At 35.5% G+C, this 24973-nt stretch overlaps 4 protein-coding genes across 5 annotated transcripts; 1 reads left to right on the top strand and 3 right to left on the bottom strand.

Moving 5' to 3' along the window:
* Positions 1-1870: 1870 nt before the first annotated feature.
* LOC132633390 (conserved oligomeric Golgi complex subunit 1) lies at positions 1871-10594 on the bottom strand. Of its 2 annotated transcripts, XM_060349781.1 has the most exons (6): positions 8189-10590; positions 5861-6055; positions 5077-5357; positions 3556-3735; positions 3154-3331; positions 1871-2351 (listed from the first exon to the last, which is right to left on the bottom strand). In XM_060349781.1, exons 1-6 carry the CDS (start codon positions 10421-10423, stop codon positions 2214-2216), a joined length of 3207 nt encoding a protein of 1068 aa, XP_060205764.1. In that variant the 5' UTR covers positions 10424-10590; the 3' UTR covers positions 1871-2213. The 2 variants fall into 2 exon arrangements, with proteins under 2 accessions (XP_060205764.1, XP_060205765.1); XM_060349782.1 differs by lacking the exons at positions 1871-2351; positions 3154-3331; positions 3556-3735 and adding an exon at positions 3743-3953 and having other exon boundaries at positions 8189-10594.
* Positions 10595-14485: 3891 nt separating this feature from the next.
* On the top strand, positions 14486-15783 carry LOC132633389 (dynein light chain 1, cytoplasmic-like). Its single transcript, XM_060349779.1, has 2 exons — positions 14486-14882; positions 15383-15783. Exons 1-2 carry the CDS (start codon positions 14745-14747, stop codon positions 15530-15532), a joined length of 288 nt encoding a protein of 95 aa, XP_060205762.1. The 5' UTR covers positions 14486-14744; the 3' UTR covers positions 15533-15783.
* Positions 15784-15938: 155 nt separating this feature from the next.
* On the bottom strand, positions 15939-18383 carry LOC132633388 (glyoxylate/hydroxypyruvate/pyruvate reductase 2KGR-like). The gene is made up of 2 exons (XM_060349778.1): positions 17564-18383; positions 15939-16772 (listed from the first exon to the last, which is right to left on the bottom strand). The coding sequence occupies exons 1-2, from the start codon at positions 17975-17977 to the stop codon at positions 16254-16256; spliced, it is 933 nt and encodes a 310-aa protein (XP_060205761.1). The 5' UTR covers positions 17978-18383; the 3' UTR covers positions 15939-16253.
* Positions 18384-18525: 142 nt separating this feature from the next.
* On the bottom strand, positions 18526-21599 carry LOC132633387 (glyoxylate/hydroxypyruvate/pyruvate reductase 2KGR-like). Its single transcript, XM_060349777.1, has 2 exons — positions 21070-21599; positions 18526-19344 (listed from the first exon to the last, which is right to left on the bottom strand). Exons 1-2 carry the CDS (start codon positions 21490-21492, stop codon positions 18826-18828), a joined length of 942 nt encoding a protein of 313 aa, XP_060205760.1. The 5' UTR covers positions 21493-21599; the 3' UTR covers positions 18526-18825.
* Positions 21600-24973: the final 3374 nt, after the last annotated feature.

Raw genomic sequence — 24973 nt, 5'->3', positions numbered from 1 at the left:
TTTTAGGGGTTGTAAAGTGCCTCAAAGTAAGTTTGGAAACTTGTTATCTTTAAGTTTTTTTTCGTACTTTGACCGAAGATTAGTCACGTTTCAAAACGTCGGAATATAAATATTTTATATAGAACTTAATATTTTTTTTAGCGTACAATAATATCGGCTCATTACATCAAGTATACATATGCCTCTCACTCACATAAATAAAAAATAAGGACGAGAGTATAGGTAGATAACTAGTTGTAAATTGTCGAAACTTTAAATAATCATAACTTTGTGCTCAGATGTCCGATTTACGCAAAAAAAAATTATCTGGGTATTTTTTCGAGATCTACGCGGACAAACTGCCTGCGGTTTGGCCGAGCCAATTTTCCAAAAAACGCCCGTTATCCCATTCAATCTGAATTTTGTCCCAAATTTGTGCAAAAATTTTATTCTTCTTTAGTAAAAATCTAATGATAAAAAATCTATTTCGAGATGCTAATCCCGTGGTAATGATGTTTTGAATGTCAATTTCGAGGTTCGAAATTCAATTTATGAAAACGAGTTAGATAGCATTAGTGAACATTATAAAAAATAAAAAGTGTCTACTTTGTTGCTTTCACAAATTTAGCTTGGTGGTTTAACCTCTCTTTTTTACTTACTTCTTTTTTATGCCAACAACATGGGATCAAACCTTGGTGGGAGCATTGAATGAGATATATTATACCTTGATTGAACCTCTCGTATTGGATGAATTATTTTTTAATATAATATTTTTATTTCAAAACACTTAGATCAAAACCCTATAAAATATGACACTTAGATCCAAAGTTGACAATAAGTTTCCAAGCAAACAAAACTTACTTCGGGGCACTTTACAACCCCTAAAACGACGATCCAAACGTTTAGGTATACATGATGTAATGAGTCGACGTTATTGTACGCAAAAAAATATATTAAGTTCTATATAAAATATTTATATTTCGGGTTTTTGAAACATGACTAATCTTTGCGCAAAGTATGGAGAAAAAAAAAACGTGATTTTGATAGCTTAAAAAAAGAGGGAAAAAAAGTACCCCTTTCACGCACAGAATCTGTGCGTGAAAGGATCAAACTCAAAAAGTTACAGTTTAGTTCTTTCATGCACAGATTCTGTGCGTGAAGCCTAATTTGATTCTTTTTATTTTTTTAAGAGTTAGTTTAGTTTCAAAAATTATTTTTTAGGTTAAAAAAATTCCGAGTTCGCGGGTGAATACAATCCAAAGATGACATTGCCATGACCCATGGGCCACTTATTACATCGCATGTAGCCGATTCAACTATACACTCTGACACTGACCCACTACCACAAACCTCCATCACATATTCATATCCTTATTGTGTCTTGTACTTCCACCTACTATTCATCCTTTTCCTTTCCATTCTTACTATCTCTCTCTAAAATATACTGCATATTTTTATGAATTTCATCCTTAAAATTTGAAGATGACCTGTTTCACGTATGGACAATAAAACAAGCCAAAAAAGAAATAACGAGAAAAGGAAAACGATTTTCCTAAACCGGTGGAGGGACCGCTAAACATGTAGTAATTCAGGAAACTACATGAAAGGAAAACTAGTTGTTGCTTAATTGAATCACCGTAAGTTATTGTTCAACTTTTCAGTTAAAAAACAATTTGGACTCAAAATTCATTATAATTATAAATCCCGCGATGAAGAAAAAAGAGAAGAAATCGAATAAGGACGATTTCATGTCCAAGCAACCCAAATGTTGGTTCACACTTAACTCCAGAACCCAGGGGATTAGGACAAGCAAGGGCAAAGAGTTTTAGGAAGACAGCTCCCACAAGAAGCTCAAAACAACTGTGTACAAGTAGATGGGAAATGCAATTAGTTAGTAAAAGAATAACATCATTTACATCTACTGAAACATCTTTTGATTCACAACTCATTTATCCCCTTTTATACATGCAGATTAAGCTCATCGACTGCTGGTTCCAATCAGTATCATAAATTACAGAGTAAAATTCCCGTATCTGTGACTGCAAAAATATAAAAAGTAAAACAAAACGAGCCTATGCTACATTCCTCTCAAAAATGAATATTCATCTCCTAATGTTCATCATCGCTACATTCTTGATCTTTAGTAAACTACTCTTTCTGCTTCCGGCAAAAGCAACTTATGTCAACTTCAAGGTTGTTTTTTAGAATAAAGCTCATTAGAAGTTTCTCAATAGTTAATCTGATCTGGCAGCTGTGAAGAAGGAATGAAAGCCTGAAGCTTGAACAGGTAATATGTCACCAAACCTGCCCACTTGCCCATCGGTTAGTATTGATCCCAGTTTCAGCGTGCTCTCTCCAAATTTGCTGCCAACCTGGATATTGTAGGTACAAAATTCAGGTTTACGTAAGAAAAAAAAAACTAATCCAGTTAAATCAACAATTTAGCTCACGATTCACAGTTTAAAATAACAGCTCCAGCAACTGGCTATTCCCCTGAAAGTGCACGCTCTGAATGGCAACGACCTGAACCTTTTTTGATGTGATAATGAGCTACAATATCAGATTCCCTAATTTAAAGTAGCATTTTATATTCTCGTCATAAACTAGAAGATGTTTTGGTAGCACCAAAGTGCTGAAAATGCAGACAAGCAGACAAGACCTGTCGAGCCTTGAGAATCATGGAGAAATTGTTTCAGAAAGAACCAGAAAAGGCGAAGCAACTCTCAAATCAATTTCTCCCAATCTTCATGTATTCACTTAGTAAGAAGGTTGACAGTTTAAAGCAAGCAGGCCAGTTTATCATTCTATAATGCGTCTTTTGTGAAGCTTTATCCTCTCTTTTGAAGCGTTTAATAAGAAGAACACCTTAATGAGTTACAGAATTATAAGTTGGAAGATGAGAGAGAAAGGGCTAGCGCCCGGGGGGGCCTGCTAATTTAGTTTTGTTGATTGTGTTTACCAAGATGAATATATTGTTGATGTAGAATTTGAATTAAAAAGGTAATGTCTTTTGTAATTTATGGATCGTAGCACCCCTAGTTTGGGGTTATTTTAATTGACCCCAATAGGGAAAAAAAATAAAGTAAGCATGGAACTGTAAGCATAAAATAAGATTACAAAGAAGGGGGAGGTTCTAAAGAGACTAGACAAAGAGGAAATGGAGGAATGGTTTACCTGCATAAATGATTTCAAAAATGGCGCTGTTATCCCGGAACTAGAATTTTCATCAATGTCAACCTTTCGAGCCAGCTCATCATTTGTGTAACTTTTCCAGGGACTTCTCGATGAAACATCATCAATAGATGCTGAGATGGATGCCTTGGTCGCCCCCCTTGAAGACAATGCTGGGGCACTGGATTACAAATATAAATTTACACATTAAGGAATATTACTTTGAGAGGATAAAATGATATATCCAACATAAGGAATGCAGTGCAATTTATACAAGTGTGTGAAATATAATCCCTCCATTTAGACAATCAAGGAGGGCAAATCCTGGTAGAAGTGAAAGAGTACCACAAACTGAGCAGAAAATGAATTGAACGGTGTAATTTATAAAATTTACAGCATATCAACCTGATGGGGAGATATTTGAAGCGAGGTACTGCAGAGCAGCGCATGATGTTTGATTCTGAATTGGTTGGCAGTTTCTGAGCAGTATCTGTATACATCCGATTTAGCTGTACGAAGAACCCAAGGAGGACAGCATGCCTCAGGTATGACTGCCTCTCATTTTCCCAAAGATATGGCTCATAGCTGGAAATGAATCAGCCCAAGTGTTAACTAACTAGATCAAGAAAGCACAATACATCCAATGCCACTCAACCTCCCCAAAAAGAGGCAACAGAATCCAAGTAAAACCAACAGTTTGTTATTTCATATATCCTTAAGCAACAAAGAGTACACTTCAAGATGCAAAAGCAGATGAAGCAGTTGACAAACGACATCCTAATAATGCTCCTTCAGCCATTTTGCTGCCCAACATGAGAAATAAAAATTAGAAAAATATTCCTATCATATCAGTGCCATGTGTTGTGCAACAATTCCTATTCAAGGGTGTGGAGCTATAGTATGAAGTAGATAGCTCTCACGCAACAAACCATCTTTACATGGCATTCACCAAAGAAGTTCGATCATAGCAGCACAAGCCTTTTTAAAATCCGTCAGAATACACTGAACAGTTGAATTTTTAAAATTCAGAAATGTACCAGCTTGAATTGGATGCAAGCAATGGATGTGAAACTTTTGTACAGTAATCACTTTTTTTTTAGGAAAGACCTCCATCAGTTTGTGTTGCTGATAAAACTAAAAGAAATAACTTTACTTAGTCTAAATAATGATACAAACTAAGGGGTCGTCTGGTTACGAGAATAAGCGATTATAATCCTGGGATAAAATGTGGGTATTATTTTATCCCACTTTTGGTAGAGTTTTTAATTCGGAGTAACAGTCCGGAATTATTTATACCACAATTCTGGTATTATTTTGCACCTCTCTATGTGGGATAACAATCCTGAGATTACAAACCCGGAATAAAACAACAAAATGATACATTTCCCCTTCTCCAAAGCCTTTTTCCCAAAGTCTTTTAAGAAAGCCAAGGTTAAAATTGGAAATAAAAGTTTATCCAAGTTTATCTAGTTCAAACAAAACACGATTTCATATTATACCCAGTATATCCCATTTTAAATCCAGTGAACCAAACATCTGCCAATAAAAGTATATCCCCTAAATAGTCCCGTCATAATTTAATTCCCGCATTATAATCCCAACATTATAATCCCGGTATAATTTCTTCAACATGAAATGGCATTCTTAAGTTTCACTTATCCAAATACAATTCTACTTTGATATTTTCAAAGGTACTTCATTGTTTCAAGTTTCAGTAATCCAAATACAATTCTACTTTGATATTTTCAAAAGTACTTCATTGTTTCTTTTTGTGTAGGAAAAATTAACCTACTAATATTATGCCTAGTCAAAAAAGTCCCAAAAAATGGAAAAGAGGGAATAGCATTTTGAAGGTAAGGTACGAAAGCAAAGTTATATAGCAGCATGAATATTTTCATTGAGTTTATCTGGTTTGGAAAAGCTTACGTGAGCCAATCAATAGGATCCAGCTTTTGCGTAAAGCTACTTATCAACCCATTGACACGCTCTTCGGAGACTGACTTGTTTAGTTGTACGTCCTGCTTTCTTCTATAAGGATGCTTCACCTTAGGCATTTTCAAAGGTTCTTCATTTGCAGTAGAATCACCACCAGAGAGAATATCTGCAGCAAATCTTAGATCCAATAAAATTTGCAACACGCCTTTCTCCGAAACTCGAGATCCCTGAGTTTCTTGATTGGAAAGGAAGTCTCCATAAATATGAATCATCTGTCAATATGCGACAGTCATCAGTACACAGCTGAAGATTAAAATCAAATAGCACATATCTTTTCCAAAAATAGAGATGTAAACAAAATGTTTTACGAATTGATACGATCACCAATGCTGGTGATTCATATTTCCAGGTTTTTATCAAAAAGAGATGTATGTATCATGAGCCAAATTCAAATACTTAACAATAACAATCTCTAAGAGGATTTAGCAAAGGTCAGAGAAATCAGCAACAGGACATGAAAGGATGGTTAGAAAGAAATTGCCCTTAGCCATAAGAAAAAGGAAAAAAATTAAATTTAAGGGAAATTTCAGACAAACAGTGTTCATTTCAACCAGGGACCTTTTGGGGTCCATTAACTCTGAAAAATAGCATATGGTTCCTTCTTGCTTTTCATACCTCTCCACAATTATGGAAGATAATCCATAATAAGATAACAAGTGAGAATTCTCAAAAACATTGAAATTTGAGGAAAAGAAAAGTGTATATCTTTCAATACCTTATCTAACAGTCTTGAGGCAAAGTTTTTCAGAATAGGTTTATCAAGCACATGTCCACCTACTCGCTGAATTTCTTCACAAGCTTGGAATAGAAAAGAGGTTATGTACAAAGAAGGCATAGAAGGAAGCAATATCTTCATCTCTGATCCACCTTCATTTGACTGATCTTGCTTGACAACGGTCTCCTCCCAACCCTGCCAAAATGTTAAGATGAAGAAGCCTGCTGAGCAACCAATTACCAATTAAGAGGATATATAACTTGGTAAACTAATTTACAGTAACTAAAGAAGAAGGGGAAGAAGCTCGTATTGCTAATATGGTGGAAGATTCTGAAATTTGCATATTATCCATGACATGTAATAGTTCACTTTTCAATAAGTAATGGAGTTGTTATTCATGGCGTAAGAGAATGCAGGAATAGGACTGTGTAAACTAGACAAAAAGATATGTATACACACAGCTATACATTCCCATCAATGATAAGCATGAAAAAGACCTGGTGCCTTACACCACCGTGCAGGACAGGGAACCCGCCCTAAACAAAACATATAGAAAAACCAAAACCTTGTTTTTTTGGAATAGGCATGTTTTCTTTTCTTTTTCCCTTTTTGTATAAAGATACGGCCTTGTATGCACCCTTGACCAATCTACCGGGTAATTCTACCTCTCCACCAACACAAATTTCATGTTACTCTATCCACCAGAACTTGGAAGATGGAAAGAAATCACCTAATTTATTTTTGTTTTTGAGTAGGCATGTTCAGAGTTAGAAATCTTCTCATGTTATGTTATAACCAAGTACATTATACAACAGCGAGCAAAACACCTATAAATTATATCATTCTTTATCGGAGATAAAATTGATGTCACATCAATCCAAAGAATTAGACTGAATGTACAAACAGCATTACAACTGACAGAAAAGGAGGAAAAAGTAAAAAGAAAAAAGATGATGAATACTCCGTGACTTTGTGAAAGTTAATGATTTTTCCTTTCCCTGATAAATTTGTGAAACATAACTTTGTATGCAGCATAAGAAGTCGTACAAAAATAATTGGGCATCGCCTATTGTTTTTAAAGGAAATCGAAGCATGTTTTAGAACTTTTGTGATGGTTTATGACTTGCAATATCCTGACTAGATTAAACTCTTTATAACCGTTTTTACCAAAATATAAACTACGTAACCTATGAAGAAAACACCAAACAAGTGTTCTTATACAACAACAATAACAACAACAACATACCCAATGTAATCCGACAAGTGGGGTCTGGGGAGGGTAGAGTGTACGCAAACCTTACACCAACAAAATTGTTTGTATAACATGTCATGGAGGAACAATTTAAAATCAGAAGAATAACTATGTGAACTATTACAATATTAAGTTTCAAGATCTTTCTTTTTTTCCTTTTTTTTTTTTTTGGATTAAGGCATGGCTTCCAGGCAGAAGCGAAGATTAATCCAAAATTTACCACAAATTTGTGCATCGCTTTACAGTGTCTCAATTTTCTCATAGTTGGCACAAGGAAAATTAGAAATTATGACATCTCAGGGTAGTTAAATACTTTTTGATACCCCAAGCACATACTTGTCCTTAAATCCACAGAGTATTTTGCTGTTTACACTTAACAGAAAGATTGACTGTCTTATTTGATCCTAGATAAGCCAACAGCTCTTGATGCTTGCTTTATAGTCAACTATAAAGGAAAATTATTAAAATAAACTGAAATGATTACTCTGGTGGAAAAATGAAGTCCTCCTTGTCGAGTACCTAGCGCACTTATAGGTGCCAAAGGTAATAAGCATGTATCTGTATGTACAAACTTGAGGGTGAGGCAAGAAAAGGACAACACTCAAGTTCCTGCTGGTTATGGTAGATATTCACATAGTTCTCACTCCTCCTCCCAACTAGACCAGGATAGTTCCATGAGTGCTATGCTTTATTTTAATGAAGTTATAACTGATGCTTAGATCTACTAATCCTCTTGGATGCTCTCTATTTAACCTTCATAATCTAGAATTCAATGAATCAACTACCCTTAACATTAAACTATGGGGTCAGCTACACTAATCCTCTATATCCACTCCGGGCTATTCAGGCCCGTCAGTTCATAATAAAATTATCAGCAGAAAATTCCTCTAAAATCCAGGATCAGAAGATATGATTTTCAAGTTACTTTGATAACAAGTGCTGCAAGTAAATACCAAGACCACTCTATATAATACAGGTATGACTTATGAACATCTAAAAGGAAGCATAAGAAGGAAAATGGAATGTAAAGTTCTTTAGGGAAACCCAGCCATAACAGCTTTAAGAATGGCACTTACTCTCAAGGTTGTTGTTGTCAACAAGGCATCATCCTGTTTGAGATTTTGGGATAAGATAACTGAAAGTTCATCAGAAACCCAAGATATCCACATATTATAAGCTCTGATGCAAAGATCTTGGGTCATTTTACTTAGCTCTTCAAGCTGTGGGCTTGAACTGTCATCCACTCCGAACAAAGCAGCAGACGCCAATGAACCTTGTCTTCTAGGTGAATCAAACGCAGTATTTCCAGGACCATCAGAGATTGGGGAGTTGATGGGTGGCATGGAGTACCCTACTAGAGTTGGGGCCTTAAGCGAGCCAGTCCCTCTAGTTTCACTCACCCATGACCTTGGTGAACCAAGTATGACCGGAATGTGTCTGGAATGCTTTTGGAATGCAAACAAAAGCCGCCCTATAAATAACGATCTCTCAACAAGTATAGCAGATGATGGCACTGACTCGTCTTTTAGGTTTTTGTTTTGAAGGTTAGCAGACAATATATCCAACTCACTCTTCAGTTCCGTTAGTATAGCTGACATACTTTGGTAACATTTATTTTGTAAATATGGTGCCAGATCTTTCAGTCTCAAGGATGCCTTGGGAGACTCCAGGAAGCTTAGCAGGTCTTTTAGGACACTCTCACAGCAGGTATCCACGGCATCTCTTATCCTGCTAACTTCACCCCCAAAGTAAGCATTGAGACAACTGCGAAAATCATTCTCCTCAGGCTGCTGTGACTTGGAGCCAGGAATGGCAGTAACCTTTTTACCATTTGGCTCCATGAACCAAACACCTCCACCATTTAAAGATCTATTCAAGTATGCCTGAAAACTGACCCGCTCACCAGGAGTTCCTGAGATAGCCCGCGCTGACGCTACAACATCAACTAATCCACTCAACTCATCAAATCCTTTATCAATAATTGCTTTCATCCTTCTAACGAAAGCATCTTCGAATATCTCGTCCCACAGGTTCGAATCACCTCCCAAGACAAGCTCACGTGTTCTCTTCCACGGCAACTCAATTTCAGACCCAAAAACACTCTTAAGCCACTCCAAACTCCCTTCCAAAACCTGCTTATTTTCCATAGTTTCCCGTATCAATGTCTCAGCAGATGCAAGCTCTTTCCCACAGCTGATAACATCAATCAAGTATTTGCCATTGATCTTGTTCATTATCTCCTTACCACAATTTCTCAACCAATCCGAACACGCCTTTGAAACAAAATCCCTATCCAACATTACCATTTGCGATTCCAAATCATCTCTAAACGAGTTCCACAACCTCACTTCCTCATCCGGATTAGGTATTCCACCAAACAACTGTGACGCAGGTGGTGAACCCAATACAGTCTTATAAAACAAAGGCATATCATTCAACACTTGCAAAAACAATTCCCCTACTTGCCCCACAGTAACCTGAATAATCTTTAACGCTTCGCAATAAACTAAAATCACATCAGAACTAGTAGCATTAACATTCGAACACCCATTTAGCTTCTGATTAATACACGATTTTCGCGAATCAAGAAACAACGTTAAAACCTGTTTGGGATCAAGTTCATCAATAACAGCAACTGCAGCTAAAGCATCAGCATAAGCTTTAATCCCTAAACCAATTTCTTGATCCAACAATCTCTCTCTACTTTTCTGTGAGATCTGAAATTTAAAACTCTCAACAATTTGCCACTGATGTTGAAGCAAAGGAAATTTAAAAAGCACACTTTTATAATCCTTATTTTTATGTAAACTATAGTGTACATGTTTCGCCCTAGCGTAACGTGCAGAAGATTCTAGAAACATAGATTCATCTAAACAACCCCAAATATTCTCAGGTGTATCAACTAAATACTTAACCCTACAAGCAATTCCGTAAATCCTTGCTTTAGCAGGGTCAAAAGAGGAAATTGACTTAGGTGAATCAGCTACATTGGAAGACAGGGAATGAAGAATGCCATGGTGTATCGCGGATATATTGGAACAAATGGACTCGCATGATGATTTCATTAAAACAATTGAATCAGCTGAATCGATGAGATCTCGATAACGATTACCGACGAGTTGACGTAACTCTTCGCTTTTGTCCTGGATCTGTTTACGGGTTGTTGCTTCGATGTTTCGGATTTCGGATATTGGTTTTGTACGGAAGAGTAATTCAGCATCTTGGTTTCTTACACCAATTGGGGTAGTGTTATGGTGGTTTTGATTGGTGGGTTGTGTTGATGATGGGGATGTAGGTGTCACTACCCTCATTGTAACGCCGGTTATAGAGTGAGGGGAATTAAAGGTGGAATGACAGTAGTAGAGACTAGAGATGAAAGGATGTTTTCATGGAAGTAAAAGAGGGGTTAACTTTCAGTTTTTGTCAAGAATGGTGTATGACGGGTATGTCCGAGAGACGATGACAAAAATGATGCCTCAAAACACCTTTATGTTTGAGAATAGGTTCAAAATAGTCCCTTAAGTATGTAGTACTAAATAATTTTGGTCCTTTAAATTTATTAAAAATTAACCATTCAATATTTATTGAACCTTGTTGGTTGGTTAGATTTGACAGAAAAAAAAATAATTTTAGCAAAAACTTACATTTAAATGTATGATTTTTGTATTTGTTGATATTTTCCAATTATTTTTAGAGTGTGGCAGTGATATTCCTTTTTGAGGTGTAATTTCTGCTATTTTTTAATATCTTATTTGTTTTAGTGTCTAGTGTAATTTTTTGTGTTGCATATTTTAGGATTTGATGAAAATTTCTTAGTGCTTATGTTTAAATCTTTTTTCCATAAATTGTTCAAATCTAACTAGGTTCAAATCAAACAAACATAAATTGTTTAATATTCGACGAAGACTAAAAATGTTAACTTTCGGCAAACTTAAAGATCAAAATTCAGACTTAAAGGGTTATTTTGAACCTACCCTCAAATATAAGGGATCATTTTTGTCTTTTTCTCGTATGTACTAGCTATACGGAGTTCATTAAAAAGGCGGGTCGGGTTGGGACTATTTCTTAAATCGAGGCGGGTTTCGGGTTTGCTGAAATTTCGCGGTTGAACTATGATACAATCAAGTTGTCACACGTGGGTAACCTTAAACGATGATCAGTTGAGCAGATGTCGTTTGTATGAGCAGTATACTTTTTGATAGCTAAAATTAAAGGTGAAAACTGAAAAATGTTTCACCAGGTTGTAACGATTGTTGGTACACCACAATATTATTATACATATTTGTTTGCTGTTTTATTTTGCATGTAAAAGTATTGTTATGTAATGTGCGAGTCATAAAGTTAAATCTACTATTCAAGATTAAGAAATTTTCTACTATACAAGAAATAATTGGAAAGAGATTAAGAAATTGAGTCTACTATATAAGAGTTAATTGGAAAGAGATTGTAATAAGAATTAAGAAAGACATTATTTTAATATACTTGATAACTTAAGTAAGTGAAAAATGGGAATGAGCTTGAAAGCCAGTTCACTTGATAGGCTTCCTGTCTTTCACGGTTAAGGTCGAAGGTTCAAATCTCACATTTTTTTTTTTCATTCACTAATGATGTCTAGCAAAGCTATGATTCAAATCTCACATCATTTTTGTTTTTTTTATTCACTAATGATGTCTAGCAAAGCTTTTTTACATTCGTAGTAAAGAACAAAAAACTTCTTAAGTAATTTTTCAATTAAAATCTCCATTTTAAGAAAAATGAAATGTTAAAGTTTGTTTGTTTTAATTGAATATATAATAAAAAAAATCTATACAAGGCGGTGCAGGTTTATGCTGTGCGGACAGGTTGACAACCAAAAAAATTATTATATTAGGCGAGTTAAAATCTTCAAGGGTTAAAACAAAACTTGCCCGCTGCTGCCCCGCCTCTTTCCATCTTTAAGTAAAATTGGCATCGCTTTGTGTTGGGTCAAATCTAAAATTGACCCGCATTTGGAGAAGTCAAATTTAATTGTGTAGGATTTTCATAGTATGGATTGTGGGTATGTAAGTACTTAATTTTGAAATAGACATATAAATGAAATTGAATTACTTATAATATATTATAGTTTTTTGTATCTTTTTTTTATCGTATCATTAGTTCTATTTTACTTGAAGATGTTTGACTAATTATTAAATTTACTTAAAAATGTTTGACAGAACTCAAACTTTAAGAAATGAAAGTGACATTTACGCTGATTTTATGCCAAATACCAAAATTATCATTACTATCAATAACACCAAGAAAATCGTTGATTAAGTGAGTAACACAATTAAACTAAATCCTCCCATGGTGAGTTAGTTGTGCCCTTCAATAGGTTGCAAGTAGTAATGAGATAAATTGAGCTTATGACGTGTCTAAGGATTGATTGCTTGATAACTGTCCAATAAAAGGAAGCTTCAACACCAATCAACCAGCTCAAGATGTAAGTTTAGCCTAACCGGACGATACTCCATTGGGAAATTGTTTGACTATAATAACAAACAGTATAAGTTTTTTAGTTTATATCTAATATTTTCATTTTGCTTATTATCTATATGTACATGTCTAATAAATTATTTCTATGATATTGTATCCGGTGATACTGTTTGGAACAAATTAAAGTATATCTGCCCCTAATATAACCAAAAAGGCCGCTTCGCCGTGAATTAATTAGTTTGAGATGTAAAGCTTTGGTTCGAGTGGGGATATTTACATGAACCAAAGGGACATTTTAGAAACAATAAACATGAGATGTGAACTTCCCATCAAGATTAACATTGAATGACTAACGATCAAGATGAACTAGAGTAACTCTCATGCTTTGTCCCTATGACAAATATGATGATGGGAATTGAAGAGAATGAGGGCAGTGAAGAAATAGTTTGGTCTATAATGCACTTGGAATTTGGTGTATAAAACGGGAAATAGTGCAAATTGAATTGCAGAGGATTTCTCGTTGATGAAGCTAAAGCACATGTAGGAAAGAAGGACGAGAGCAAGTTGTGTCGCATTGTTGGTACTCCCTATGTCTCAAATTATTTGTCGCTTTTTTGTTTTACACGTTCCGTAAGAAATAGTTAATTAGGAAGGATATGTTATCCTTATTTATATCTACTTATAATCTCTCTCCATTAAATGTTTACTCTATTCATGTGTCATGCCCATTAATGACAAAATTCTATCAAGGTAATATGGGGAAACTATAATTAATTGTCCCTTAAACTTCTAAAACGACAAATAATTTGAGATAATTATTTTTATTAACCACGATAAATAATTTGATTGACAAATTGGGTTCTCGTTGCAGAAGGTCGCTGAAATTTGCAAATTATTGGGTCGTGGGAATATCGGAAGAAGAGATAAAATTGAAAGGTTGAAAGAGATGAAGTGCGTGAAAATCAAGGGATACATTGACTGATTGTTACAAAATAAAAAGTATTATTAAGTTGAATATTATTTCAAGTGTCTTAAAATATAATCAATGCTTATAAATCACCATGTGGTTTAAAATTCAAAAAGATACTAGCATCATTCTATAATCGGAAAAGGGTCAAAATTACCCCTGAATTTTGAAAAATAGTTCATTTATACCCTTCGTTATACTTTACGGCCAATTATACCCTTACAGTTATACTATGGGGTCAATTATACCCTTATGACTAACGGCTGCCACGTGGCATCATCCCAACCCTTCAAAATTATTTTACCCTCAAATAAATTTTTACCCACTAAAATAACTCAACAATTTTTTTTTCAGCAAAAATAATACGAAATTATTTTTATTTTTTTTCCTGGAAAAAATATCCGTATTATTTTTGCTCGAAAAAAAAAATCGGGTCGGGTTGAGTTATTTTAGTGGGTAAAAAATTATTTGAGAGTAAAATAATTTTGAAGGATTGGGATGATGCCACGTGGCAGCCGTTAGTCATAAGGGTATAATTGACCCCATAGTATAACTGTAAGGGTATAATTGACCCTAAAGTATAACGCAGGGTATAAATGAACTATTTTTCAAAATTCAGGGGTAATTTTGACCCTTTTCCGTTCTATAATTTGAGCTCCAATTTTTTTTTTCTTGATTACAGTTTTAAAATATTGTAAGCATGAAATTCCTCAGCTATAATACTATATATGTACTTATATAATTAAAGAAAATTAAGGCTGCAAATAAAGAGATAGATATGGAAAGCACGATTAAGTTTAGTCCTTATCAGCTTTTATCGTCGACATGGTTATCCAGTAGGGCATGACAAAGAAAGAGAAGGTTCAAAAATAGAGTAAGGTCAAAATGTGCTTTTGGTAAGTAGGAACAAGACACGGTCATATGTGTCAGCACCAAGATGCTTATAAAATATGTCACGTTTACACTTTTGCTGAAATAAGGGATTTGGAGGAGTGATTTGCTAATTTTGTAGACAGATCATTTTTAGTGTTCCAATCACTCCTTTCTTATTCTTGCTTAGAGAAAGAGAAAGAGGAAGACTCCTTTCTTCATTTCTTGGTTTTAAAACACCAAAACTAGTTATATATAGTCCAATTCCACTTGCTAAATTGGGATCTTCTACTTCAGAGCAATAGACAGAGAGAGAGAGATACAGAGTAGCAATTGACAAAATGTTGGAAGGAAAAGGTGTGATTGAAGATACAGATATGCCAGTGAAGATGCAGATCCAAGCCATGCGATGGGCTTCTCAAGCTTTGGATGTTTATGATGTTTTGGACTGCAAATCCATCGCTGCTCATATAAAGATGGTAATTTCTGTCGACTTTTAGTTGAATTATAGGACTTGGAAGACTTGTTCCTTTTCTTGGTTGCCCAATTTTCGGCCTTCATGTTGTGTTGTACGCGTTCCAGTCTAATTCTAAACGTGGGGTTATTAAGTGTTCATATTGGTTAAGGAGAATGAGTTATTCCCCTCATATGATATTAGCCAATTCTTGTCTTATGAGCTAATTTTTTAGGACTGAATTAGATCAAAGATACATTTTCTCAATATGGTAAGAGAATCTGCAGATGTCTTGAGTTCGTTGAAAAAATCTATTCACTATCAAAATGAATTTTTACTTGGTTGGACTTTGGGGCATAAAATTATAATCAGATTGTCACGTGTGTGGACTTTAGGGCATAAAAAAGAATTAGGATACACGTCAGGGGGTTAAAAGATATACTATAATTTAAGTAAATTTTTCTGACAGCTTATGTTGGTTACATCTTTATACACATTTTCCTGAAAATTTTCGATTGTATGCAGGAGTTTGACAAACAATATGGGGATGGGTGGCAGTGCGTGGTGGGAACAAAATTCGGCTGTTTCTTCACTCATACTAGAGGAACATTTATCTATTTCACCTTGGAGACTCTCAACTTCCTCATCTTCAAAGGAGCCACTTCTCCCCCTTAATGAGCTTTTGATTGTGAAAACAGTACTTGTAATTACTCTTAGCTTAATAGCTTCATTGTTAGAGGGTTGGAAATTTGTAATTTTAGCCAATTTCCACACAAACCTGATGCAGACTAGTTTATATTCCACTAGTTGAATGAGAATTATATGGGCAAATCATGTTTCCCCTGTTAAACTCATGTACCTTGTATCAAAGAGCTGCCCCATATCAAGGAGAACTTTTGAATAGTCGAAGAGGACAGATTTTGTCACTTGTTAGAGCGAAAAGTTAGATTTCCTCAATATCCTATTTCTGAAATCTGAACTACACTGATTGTATTTTTCTTTTAATAACGGTAGTGTCTAGACTAGCTTGTGTGCACCTCGTAGCCAATGTGCCAATTAGCATAGTTCAGGTTCATTAAGAGATCATCTATACAAATTCAACCTCCTCATTGGGCATTTAACAAATAGTAGACACTCTCAGAACCACAATACCATTCTCCAAGGCGGCAAACTAGAATCACATAGTATGATGAGCAACAAATACCTCACCTCACTTGTACTACTACCAACCATCTTCAAATGTTCCCAATCAGCACAAGAAAGAGTAGCATAGCATGCCCAAATTTTACATGCTTGAACCAATGACATACTTAGCATGTTGCTAAACGATGAAAATAGAAGTAGAAGAATCAACCACAAACTAAGTTCAGGATCATCAAACCTTTACCAGAAAGTCTCAAATAACAGGAGTTAGTAATGGCTTGTTCGAAAAGTATGCCTCCAAGTTTGCAACCACGAGATCAGCCATGTCCTTACGCGTCTCCAGAGTGCCAGCTGCCGTGTGAGGTGATAGAACAACATTATCAAATCTAGCTAGCTGCACGGGCACTTCAGGTTCGTGTTCAAGAACATCAAGCCCTGCTCCTCCCAACCTTCCTTCTGCAAGAGCAGATACCAGCTCAGGTTCATCAATATGAGAACCCCTTGCAATGTTGATAACAATTCCATTTGGACCCAAGGCGTCTATAACTTCACGGTTGATAATGTGGTGTGTTTCACCAGTTAGGGCACAAGCAACAACGAGGATCTGGCAGTTGGAGGCTAAGTCGATAACATGTGGATAGTAGGTGTACGTTGACTCTGGTTTTCGTGAACGCGAATGATAACTGATTGGACATCCAAAAGCTTCAGCTCTCTTGGCAATTGCTGAACCAATCCTCCCTAAGCCTACAATACCTACTGATTTGCCGCTAAACTGAAACAAAAATGAAGACCAAACAAAGATAAGCTCTTTGGAGAAACAAAACTTAGAAAGGGAAATGTCAAAATCTAATATGGCTAGATTTGGATCTGGACCAACTAAGTGCTCCAAAAGAAGAAGATACCAGATAGGTTTAAAATGCACAAGATCATCAAGCAAAGCAGATAAAGTTCCTTGTACTCGGTATTGACCAGCTTTAAATAAGGGGGAAAAAAATCAAAAATACCCCTTTACCATACGCAATATCTAAATTTTGCTCGCCGTTATACTTTGACCAACCTGAAGTAAAATAGAGGATAATTTTGAACTATAGTCAAAAGTAAAGGAATAATTTTGGACCTTTCTCAACGTATTTTGACACATGAAGTCCATCAAACAGAGTCAGATGCAGCATATTGACACCGGGTTCATAATCTGAACCCAATACCTTCAACGTAGAGCATAATTTATTTCAAAATCTACAAAAATTACGTCAAATAGTAGATATGGACTAATAACTTTAAAAATATAATGGGTTTAATGCTAAAAACCCTAAATGTTGAACCCACAAAACTTAAATACCGGATCCACGTGTTCATTCAAACCATGTTGGAGCTACGTTACAGCCAAGGGCACAGAGAGAAATATTTGCAGATGGAAAGAATATAAATGACTCCAAAGTAGAACGTCGTTTATCTCGAACAAAAGGCAATATTATCAGTGCTCGTCAGTTATTTACAGATATTTTGCTGTCAACATTTAGTCAATGAATCAAAGCCACAAACTTTAAAGGCTAAAAGATGTACCTTAGCTGTCAAATTGAAATCCTTTTCCTTCCAAATCCCATTCCTGACAAACCGATCAGCTTCAAGAATCCTCCTCAAAGTTGCAATAGTGAGTAAAATGGCCATGTCAGCAACATCATCAGTGAGAGCATCGGGAGTGGAGGTTACCCTAATCCCTCTCTCTTTACATTTCACCAAATCAATCTTGTCAAGCCCTGAACTGTGACTAGATACAATTTCCAATCTGGGCAGCGAGTCGATCAACTCCGAGTTTGCTCCCTGAACTCCATTCCCCACCACTGCTCTGATGGAATCGGAGTGTAGTTTGAGAGAATCAGAGATTTCCCAGTATTTGAAGAGGGTGAAACGTTTGGCTAGCTCTTGTTGGATGTAATTGGATAATGGACGCATCAATAATACCCCTATCCCTTCCATTTCAGCTTACCAGGACAAATTGAGCTCCACTTCAATTTTATGACCTGAGTTTAATTTGTAACCTATTGGTCCAACTAATTTTCAATTGCCCACCAAACATACCCTACCAAAAGAGTTCTTTTTGCCAGCACTCAGATCCCCTTAGGTGTTTAGTAACCTGGAAACCTGTTTTATGTTATTCAAGAATTAATTTTTTTTCTTTTTGAATTTTTTCTCATGGACGATGTACCAAGATTTACCCATGTCAAATTTAGCTAGAGGAAGAATGGGAGATGCTGCTCCAAACAGAACAGCAACATACAGCGCAATGTGTTATAATTAAGTTGATAGATCATAGAAAGGGTTCTGAAATATTTAACTCTTTCTACTATACTTACCTTTATCACGTATATACGGGTTTCGACGCAGAATTTCAACAGATTTTTGGTTCGTAGTTTCCATGTTCAGACAATTTGATAACTTCCAACGTATATACAGATAGTTTGAATGATAAAATTGAAATTTTCAAAGCAAGCATCAATTTTTCAAGATTGAAACGACAATCTGAATTAGTAATAATATCTTCCCCTCATCATTGTAAAACTATCACATGACAGTTCGGTCACGGATTCTCTACTGAGCTCTCCCATTAAACTGTCAATGTGGTATCGTTGAAGTTATTATTTATGATAAGTAGACAATAAGATTGAAATAGTCCTATGCAAACAGTGACAGCAAGTTGAAGAACCCAAACAATCACGAAATATTTGCTCGAAAGTTCAGGAGACAATGAGCTCCAATAGGAAGTGTGAACCTAGTTGCTGAAGCAAAATGTAACCTCCAATAATTAATAGCAGCCATTCATATACTTAAACCACTGGAGTTATCAGTGGTTTGTTCAGAAAGTGAGCTTCTAAGTTCCCAAGTACAAGGTCGGCCATGTCCTTGCGTGTTTCCTCCGTGCCACTGCCTACATGAGGCAATAGGACCACATTCTCAAGGCCAAAGAGCTGCTCAGGTACTTCAGGCTCATTCTCAAACACATCAAGGCCAGCACCCCCTAAACGGCCTTCAAGAAGAGCAGATACAAGCTCCTTTTCATCTACGTGAGGACCCCGACCAATGTTAATCAGAACCCCCTTTGGTCCCAAAGCTTCCATGACTTCACGGTTGACAATATGACGAGTCTCAGGAGTCAGTGCACACGCCACAACAAGAATCTGGCAATTAGAAGCCAACTCAACTAAACTTGAGTAATACTTGTAATTTGTATTTGGCTTTTCCGATCTTGAGTGGTAGCTGATTGGACAGCCAAAAGCTTCCGCTCTCTTAGCAATTGCCAAGCCAATCCTCCCCAGTCCTATAATACCCACTGATTTGCCACTAAACTGCAAGAGAGATAGAATTAGGTAGAGATTAAAATAAATCCCAGCCGCCAAAAGTTAATACAATTCAGCCAAATAGAAAGAAGATACAAGATCGGAAATTTATTGACTTAACTTTAGGAAAAAGATTGAATCTCGGGTAAATACATAATAGAATGAATGATTCTGTTGCATTTTTCTCAGTTCATTTGCCAGTATTACTGCAGAAAAAGGCTCCTAAAAGTTCCATTAAGAACAACCACAAGTTGCTAGTCTGGTGACCAACTGACCATAGCTTCTCACAGTTAATGTGACACCACCTCCAAGACAAATACTTACAACTAATATGGTGATATGATATGCTTTACAGTTTCGTTCCAAGGAAATTCAAGTTATCCGCTAGCCAAAACTTACTGGTATTCAATACTCCCTCCATTTCTAAATAAATGGTGTTTTAGGCTTTTCATTTTGTTTCAAAATAAGTGGTGTTTAGGATTTCAAGAAGGAATTGATCTTATTCTTCCAAAATTACCCATATTTATGAAATCAAGAATCATTAAGTAGCTTTTCTTTTTCTAGGCATTTTTTTTTTTTTTTTTTTTTTGACAATGGTAACAATTTATAGGCATTTAATTAGAGGTAAGTCAATAAAAACACTCCTAATTTTCTAAGAGTGAGCATTTTCTTAAGGGGTGTGCATAAGCTAAAAGAACCACTTATTATGAAACGGAGGGAGTATCAATTTTTGCAAATGAAAAAATGCTTTGATTTTGCTGCATGTAATCACAGCCATACTATTATTTGAAGTACATTAAACAGAAACGTAATAGGCAACACAATAAAAAGTGATTATGGAATAGCTCCTCTAAAATGAGCACAAGTTATAGACGACTATTGAGGCTCATCTAAGACATCGAGCAACTCAAGGATATACATATTGCCACAGATGTGCTAATGAAACAGAGAGGCTTTTTACACATAGCAGTGAAGGATCAAACGGTTGAAAACGACAAAGGTGAATATTAAACAATAGGCTCCCTTAGTAAAACAGTAAGACCAGATAGTAAGAGAAATTACAGCAAGGACACAACAATCTATCTTGTACAGAGTATTCATTTACACTCTTCATATTTTCTTGTCAAGAACAAAGCGACAACTGACAATCTAAAACCTATGAAATCCAGATAACCGCTATATACTTCATTGGCCTCAAGCAAATTAAAATTCCAATAATGCAAACAATAAGATACCTTGACATAGGTTAGAGTCTGTAAACATACTTGGCACACAATTCAATCCCACAGTAGGTGCCAATACTGTTGAATTTACACATACCGGAAAGCTGAAATCATCTCCTTTATTTAAGCGGACAGGAAAAGTACAAGAACTTGATTTCAGGCAACAAGCTTATATTTCTAGCACACCAGTAAAACCAAGAATTCACAGATACTTAATAATTTCGTCTCTTTATAGCCAAATTTCCCATCTTTTTGCTTCAAGCAGCAATTTAGAGGCGGAGGTAATATTTGAAGTTTATGTATTTGGATTCTAGTCCTTAAAGTTATTGGGTTCTAAATTAGAGTAATAATTTCGACAAATTCAAATGAATTTTTCAATAAAAATACAGGGTTTGGACCAAAGATACTAGCTCCGCCCCTAAGCTTCAGTATTTCAATAATCTGAGCCTTTTTCATAGGCATCACTCATCAGACAAAACAAAAGCGGCAAAAAGGAACAAAATTGGGTCACCTTAGAAGTCAACTTGAAATCACCAGTCTTCCACAAGCCTTTCCTAACATAGCGATCACATTCACAAATCCTCCTTAAAACAGCCAACATCAACCCTATAGCCAAATCAGCCACATCCTCAGTCAAAACATCAGGTGTATTCGTAACCCTAATCCCCTTCTCTTTGCACTTGTTCAAATCAATCTTATCCAAACCAACACTGAAACTCGAAACAATCTCAAGCTTAGGAAGGGAGTCAATAAGTTCAGCATCAGCGCCGGCAAAAGCGTTGCCTACGACAGCACGGATGGAATTGGCGTGTTGAGTGAGGAATTCGTTTTTCTGTGGAAAGTTCCAGAAGCGGTAGAGGTTGAATCGCTTGTCTAGTTCTTGTTCTAGGTAGGATGACATGGGACACGCCATTAACACTCCGATGCTTTCCATTTTCTTGTTTCTTGTTCTTTTGTGTGCGGAGGGTGAAGAGTGACGATACAAGTGGACCCTTTTATTTGAGAGGTTGATCACTTGCGTAAAATGTGTGGTGACTTTTTCTTTTGTTCGGAGAAGAATATTACTTTATCATGTATTTTATCAAAATCAAATTAGTGTACGATGTAACATACAGTGTTTTGAAAAGCGGGAGCGTAAAGCGGGGCGTTTTACATACGCCTCGACAAGGCGTAAGCCTCGAGGCACGGGGCGTAAGCCCCATGGGTATTTAATTTTTAGTATTTCTTAAAATAATATAATTACAATAAATATTTTTAAATAGGTAAAATTAGATTAAAAAAAACTGTAAAAAAATGATATATATATATATATATATATATATATATATATATATATATGTGTGTGTGTGCGCGCGCGCGCGCGCAAAAAAAAAAAATGATCAAAGCAATTCATTATACACCGCTTATAACTTGTAATTATATATAACATAATTTTACAAGTATAAACAATACAATGAAATAAAACCTATTATGAAATGCAAATAAATTCTAACATTTTAACTTTCAAACACGGAAAAAAACATAGTTTCTTAAAACACTATTACTATCATACTATTCATTTTATCTCCCTATAAGCAAATAATCAATAAAATTTATCAATATTACAATTAAAACATAACTTCTTCATGAACAAAAAATAAAATTATATGATAATTCTGATACATATGACTTATGATCAATGACAAGTGAAAATGTACAATTCCGCCATGTGTTTTTTTTTTTTAAATTAAGTGATATTCATCCTCACGACGTTCTCAAATAGTAAATATCCAATACTACGACTTGTTAAATGAGTTACACCCAATCTTCTATTTCTATAGATGAAAAACTATTAAGTATCATTATTTTGTTAAACAATTATGAGGGTGAATGATTTTAATTAAGGAATTTAAAATATAATTTGTGTAAGAACTGTTAGGCGAGCCTTGGGCGTCGGGCGTTAGGCGTGTTTAGGGCGTACGGTTGGGCGCTTAGGGCGTAAGCCTCATAGGAACTAAGCCCCGCACGTTAGCCCCAGGGCGTTTTGCCACTGCCCTGCCCCGAGACGAGCCCCAGGGCGAGTCCTGACACTGCCTTTTAAAATAATGGTAACATAGAATATCAATTCATTTTCGGAAAAGGGTCAAATATATCCTGCACTATTCAATATACCTTTCGTTATACTTTGGGTTCAAATATATCCCTATTTCGTCAAAATTATTCAAGATGGACCTGAGATCTGACGTGACGCTGACAACAACTCGGTGAGGTGGACATCAAATGGCATGCCACCTCACCACCCTAACCCATTTACCCCACCTCACCACCCCCTCACAACATTTATCATCATTAGTACCACCACACCAATATCAGTGATATAATATCACTGATCTTATGCCCCTAATCGAGATTAAAATTCCGCAATCGAATTATTATAAACCTAAACTAATAGACCGATCAGAAAAGCAAAAACATCAAAATACTATTAATCTAATTAAAGCGATCAAAATTGGATATAATATCACTGATCAGATTCTTCAAATTCAACAATTGAATTATAAAAAACCTAAACTAAAGACCAATCAGAAAAATGAAGACTTCAAAGTACTATAATCTAATTAAAGCAATCAAAATTGGATATAATATCACTGATAAGATGCTTAAAATTCAACAATCGAATAATTAAAAAAACCAAAAATTGATTTTTTTTTTCCGCAGTAGATGCGTACTGTAGAATCAGTGTGCTTCACTCATAGCTAATTGAAACGCCTGAATTTGGAAAGTTAGGGAAATGAATAAGGGTTTAATAATTAATTAATTTAATTAGATACATGAATTGGAGAGATTAATGAGAAAAATTAGGAAAGGTGGAGATGGTGGTGTAGTGGTGGCAAAGGTTGTGAAGGGGGAGGAGATGGTAGTGATGGAAGAAGAAGGGTAAGAGAGGGGTAAATGGGTTAGGGTGGTGAGGTGGCATGCCATGTGGTGTCCACATCATCGAGTTGTCAGCGTCACGTCAGATCTCATGTCCATCTTGGACAAGTTTAACGGAATAGGGGTATATTTGAACCCAAAATATAACAGAGGGGTATATTTGGACTTAAAGTATAACGAGAGGTATATTTAATCATTTTCTAATAGTATAGGGGTATATTTGACCCTTTTCCGATTCATATTTTTTGCGCAGATTGCCCTTCTTTTGGGATGGTCTTTAATTTTTGCCCTTCGCCTAATATTCTGAGGTTCTGGATTCGAACCTCAGCTCAGTAAAAAAAAAAAAAAAAAATTCGCAAGGCAAATGTTTGGATTCGCAAGGCAGAATTTTGCCTTCAAAACACTACATTAAGGCAGAGTTTTGAAGGGTAAAATTCTGTCTTAAGCTAGAGTTTGAAACTCTGCCCGAATCATGCAAAATTTTTATTATCATTGCATTTCTAAAAGAATCTCCGCTGGAAGGCCATGTAAATTACTTAAAGTTCCACGACCAGCAAATAGAGGTGTTCATGGTTCGATTTGGGTCGATTATTGATTAAAACCATAACCAAATCAATTTAGTCGGTTTTTAAATGTCTAAAACCATAACCAAACCAAATAAAATAATAACCACCGGTTTGGTTATTGTCGGTTTAGTTCGATTTTTCGGTTCATGACTAGCAGCAATGAAACTTATCAGTAAAACATTAAAAAATTGAAAAAGACATGTCTTTTTTTTTGTTCAAACGATAACTTTTATCTATAGTTTAAGGTGGAACATACATCATAGAAACATTTTCACTATTTTTTTTGGTAAAGTAGAAACATTTTCACTATTAATGATAGTGTAGTACCCAAGTTACCCAAAGTTGCTAAACTATTACATATAGAGCTAAAAACTAACTTAGTAGTGGCTGCATCATTTTTGTCATATTAATACACATACCTGGAAATAAAGTAGAGCATATGAGCTTTTAGTTATTGTTACAAAGCATAGGAGCTTTTAGTTATTGTTACAAACATACATATTACTTAAATATAAAGACTGCCTAAAATTAAATTGAAAATATGTGAAATAAAAAAATTTTGTGTAATGATCCCAAACTTTGGGACAGTACTTGCATTTTGCCCTCAATTCTCTCATTTTATTAAAAAAACTTTGTGTAATGATCCCAAACTTCAGATGTATTTCTATCATTATCCCCAAGACTAGGGTCTTGACTACAAGGAATTGTTCTTTTCTGCTTTTTAGGAGGATTACCCACGGAAGAAGTATTAGGGCATTATCATGTGCTTGAGTTGCAGCAAATGCTTATGTTACTGAAGTATCTTCTATAGGAACCTCCAAATCTACACCCTCTGTCCTTTTCATATGAAAAATATTAGAAATTTAGGACTCATTGAGACAAGAAAAAAGAAAGGTATAAATTAAAAAAAAAAAAAAAAAAACTAAAATCAAATGA

The sequence above is a fragment of the Lycium barbarum genome, chromosome 3 (assembly GCF_019175385.1).
Source record: "Lycium barbarum isolate Lr01 chromosome 3, ASM1917538v2, whole genome shotgun sequence".
NCBI classification, from domain to species: Eukaryota; Viridiplantae; Streptophyta; class Magnoliopsida; order Solanales; family Solanaceae; genus Lycium; species Lycium barbarum.
This window is presented reverse-complemented; position numbering and strand designations above follow the sequence as displayed.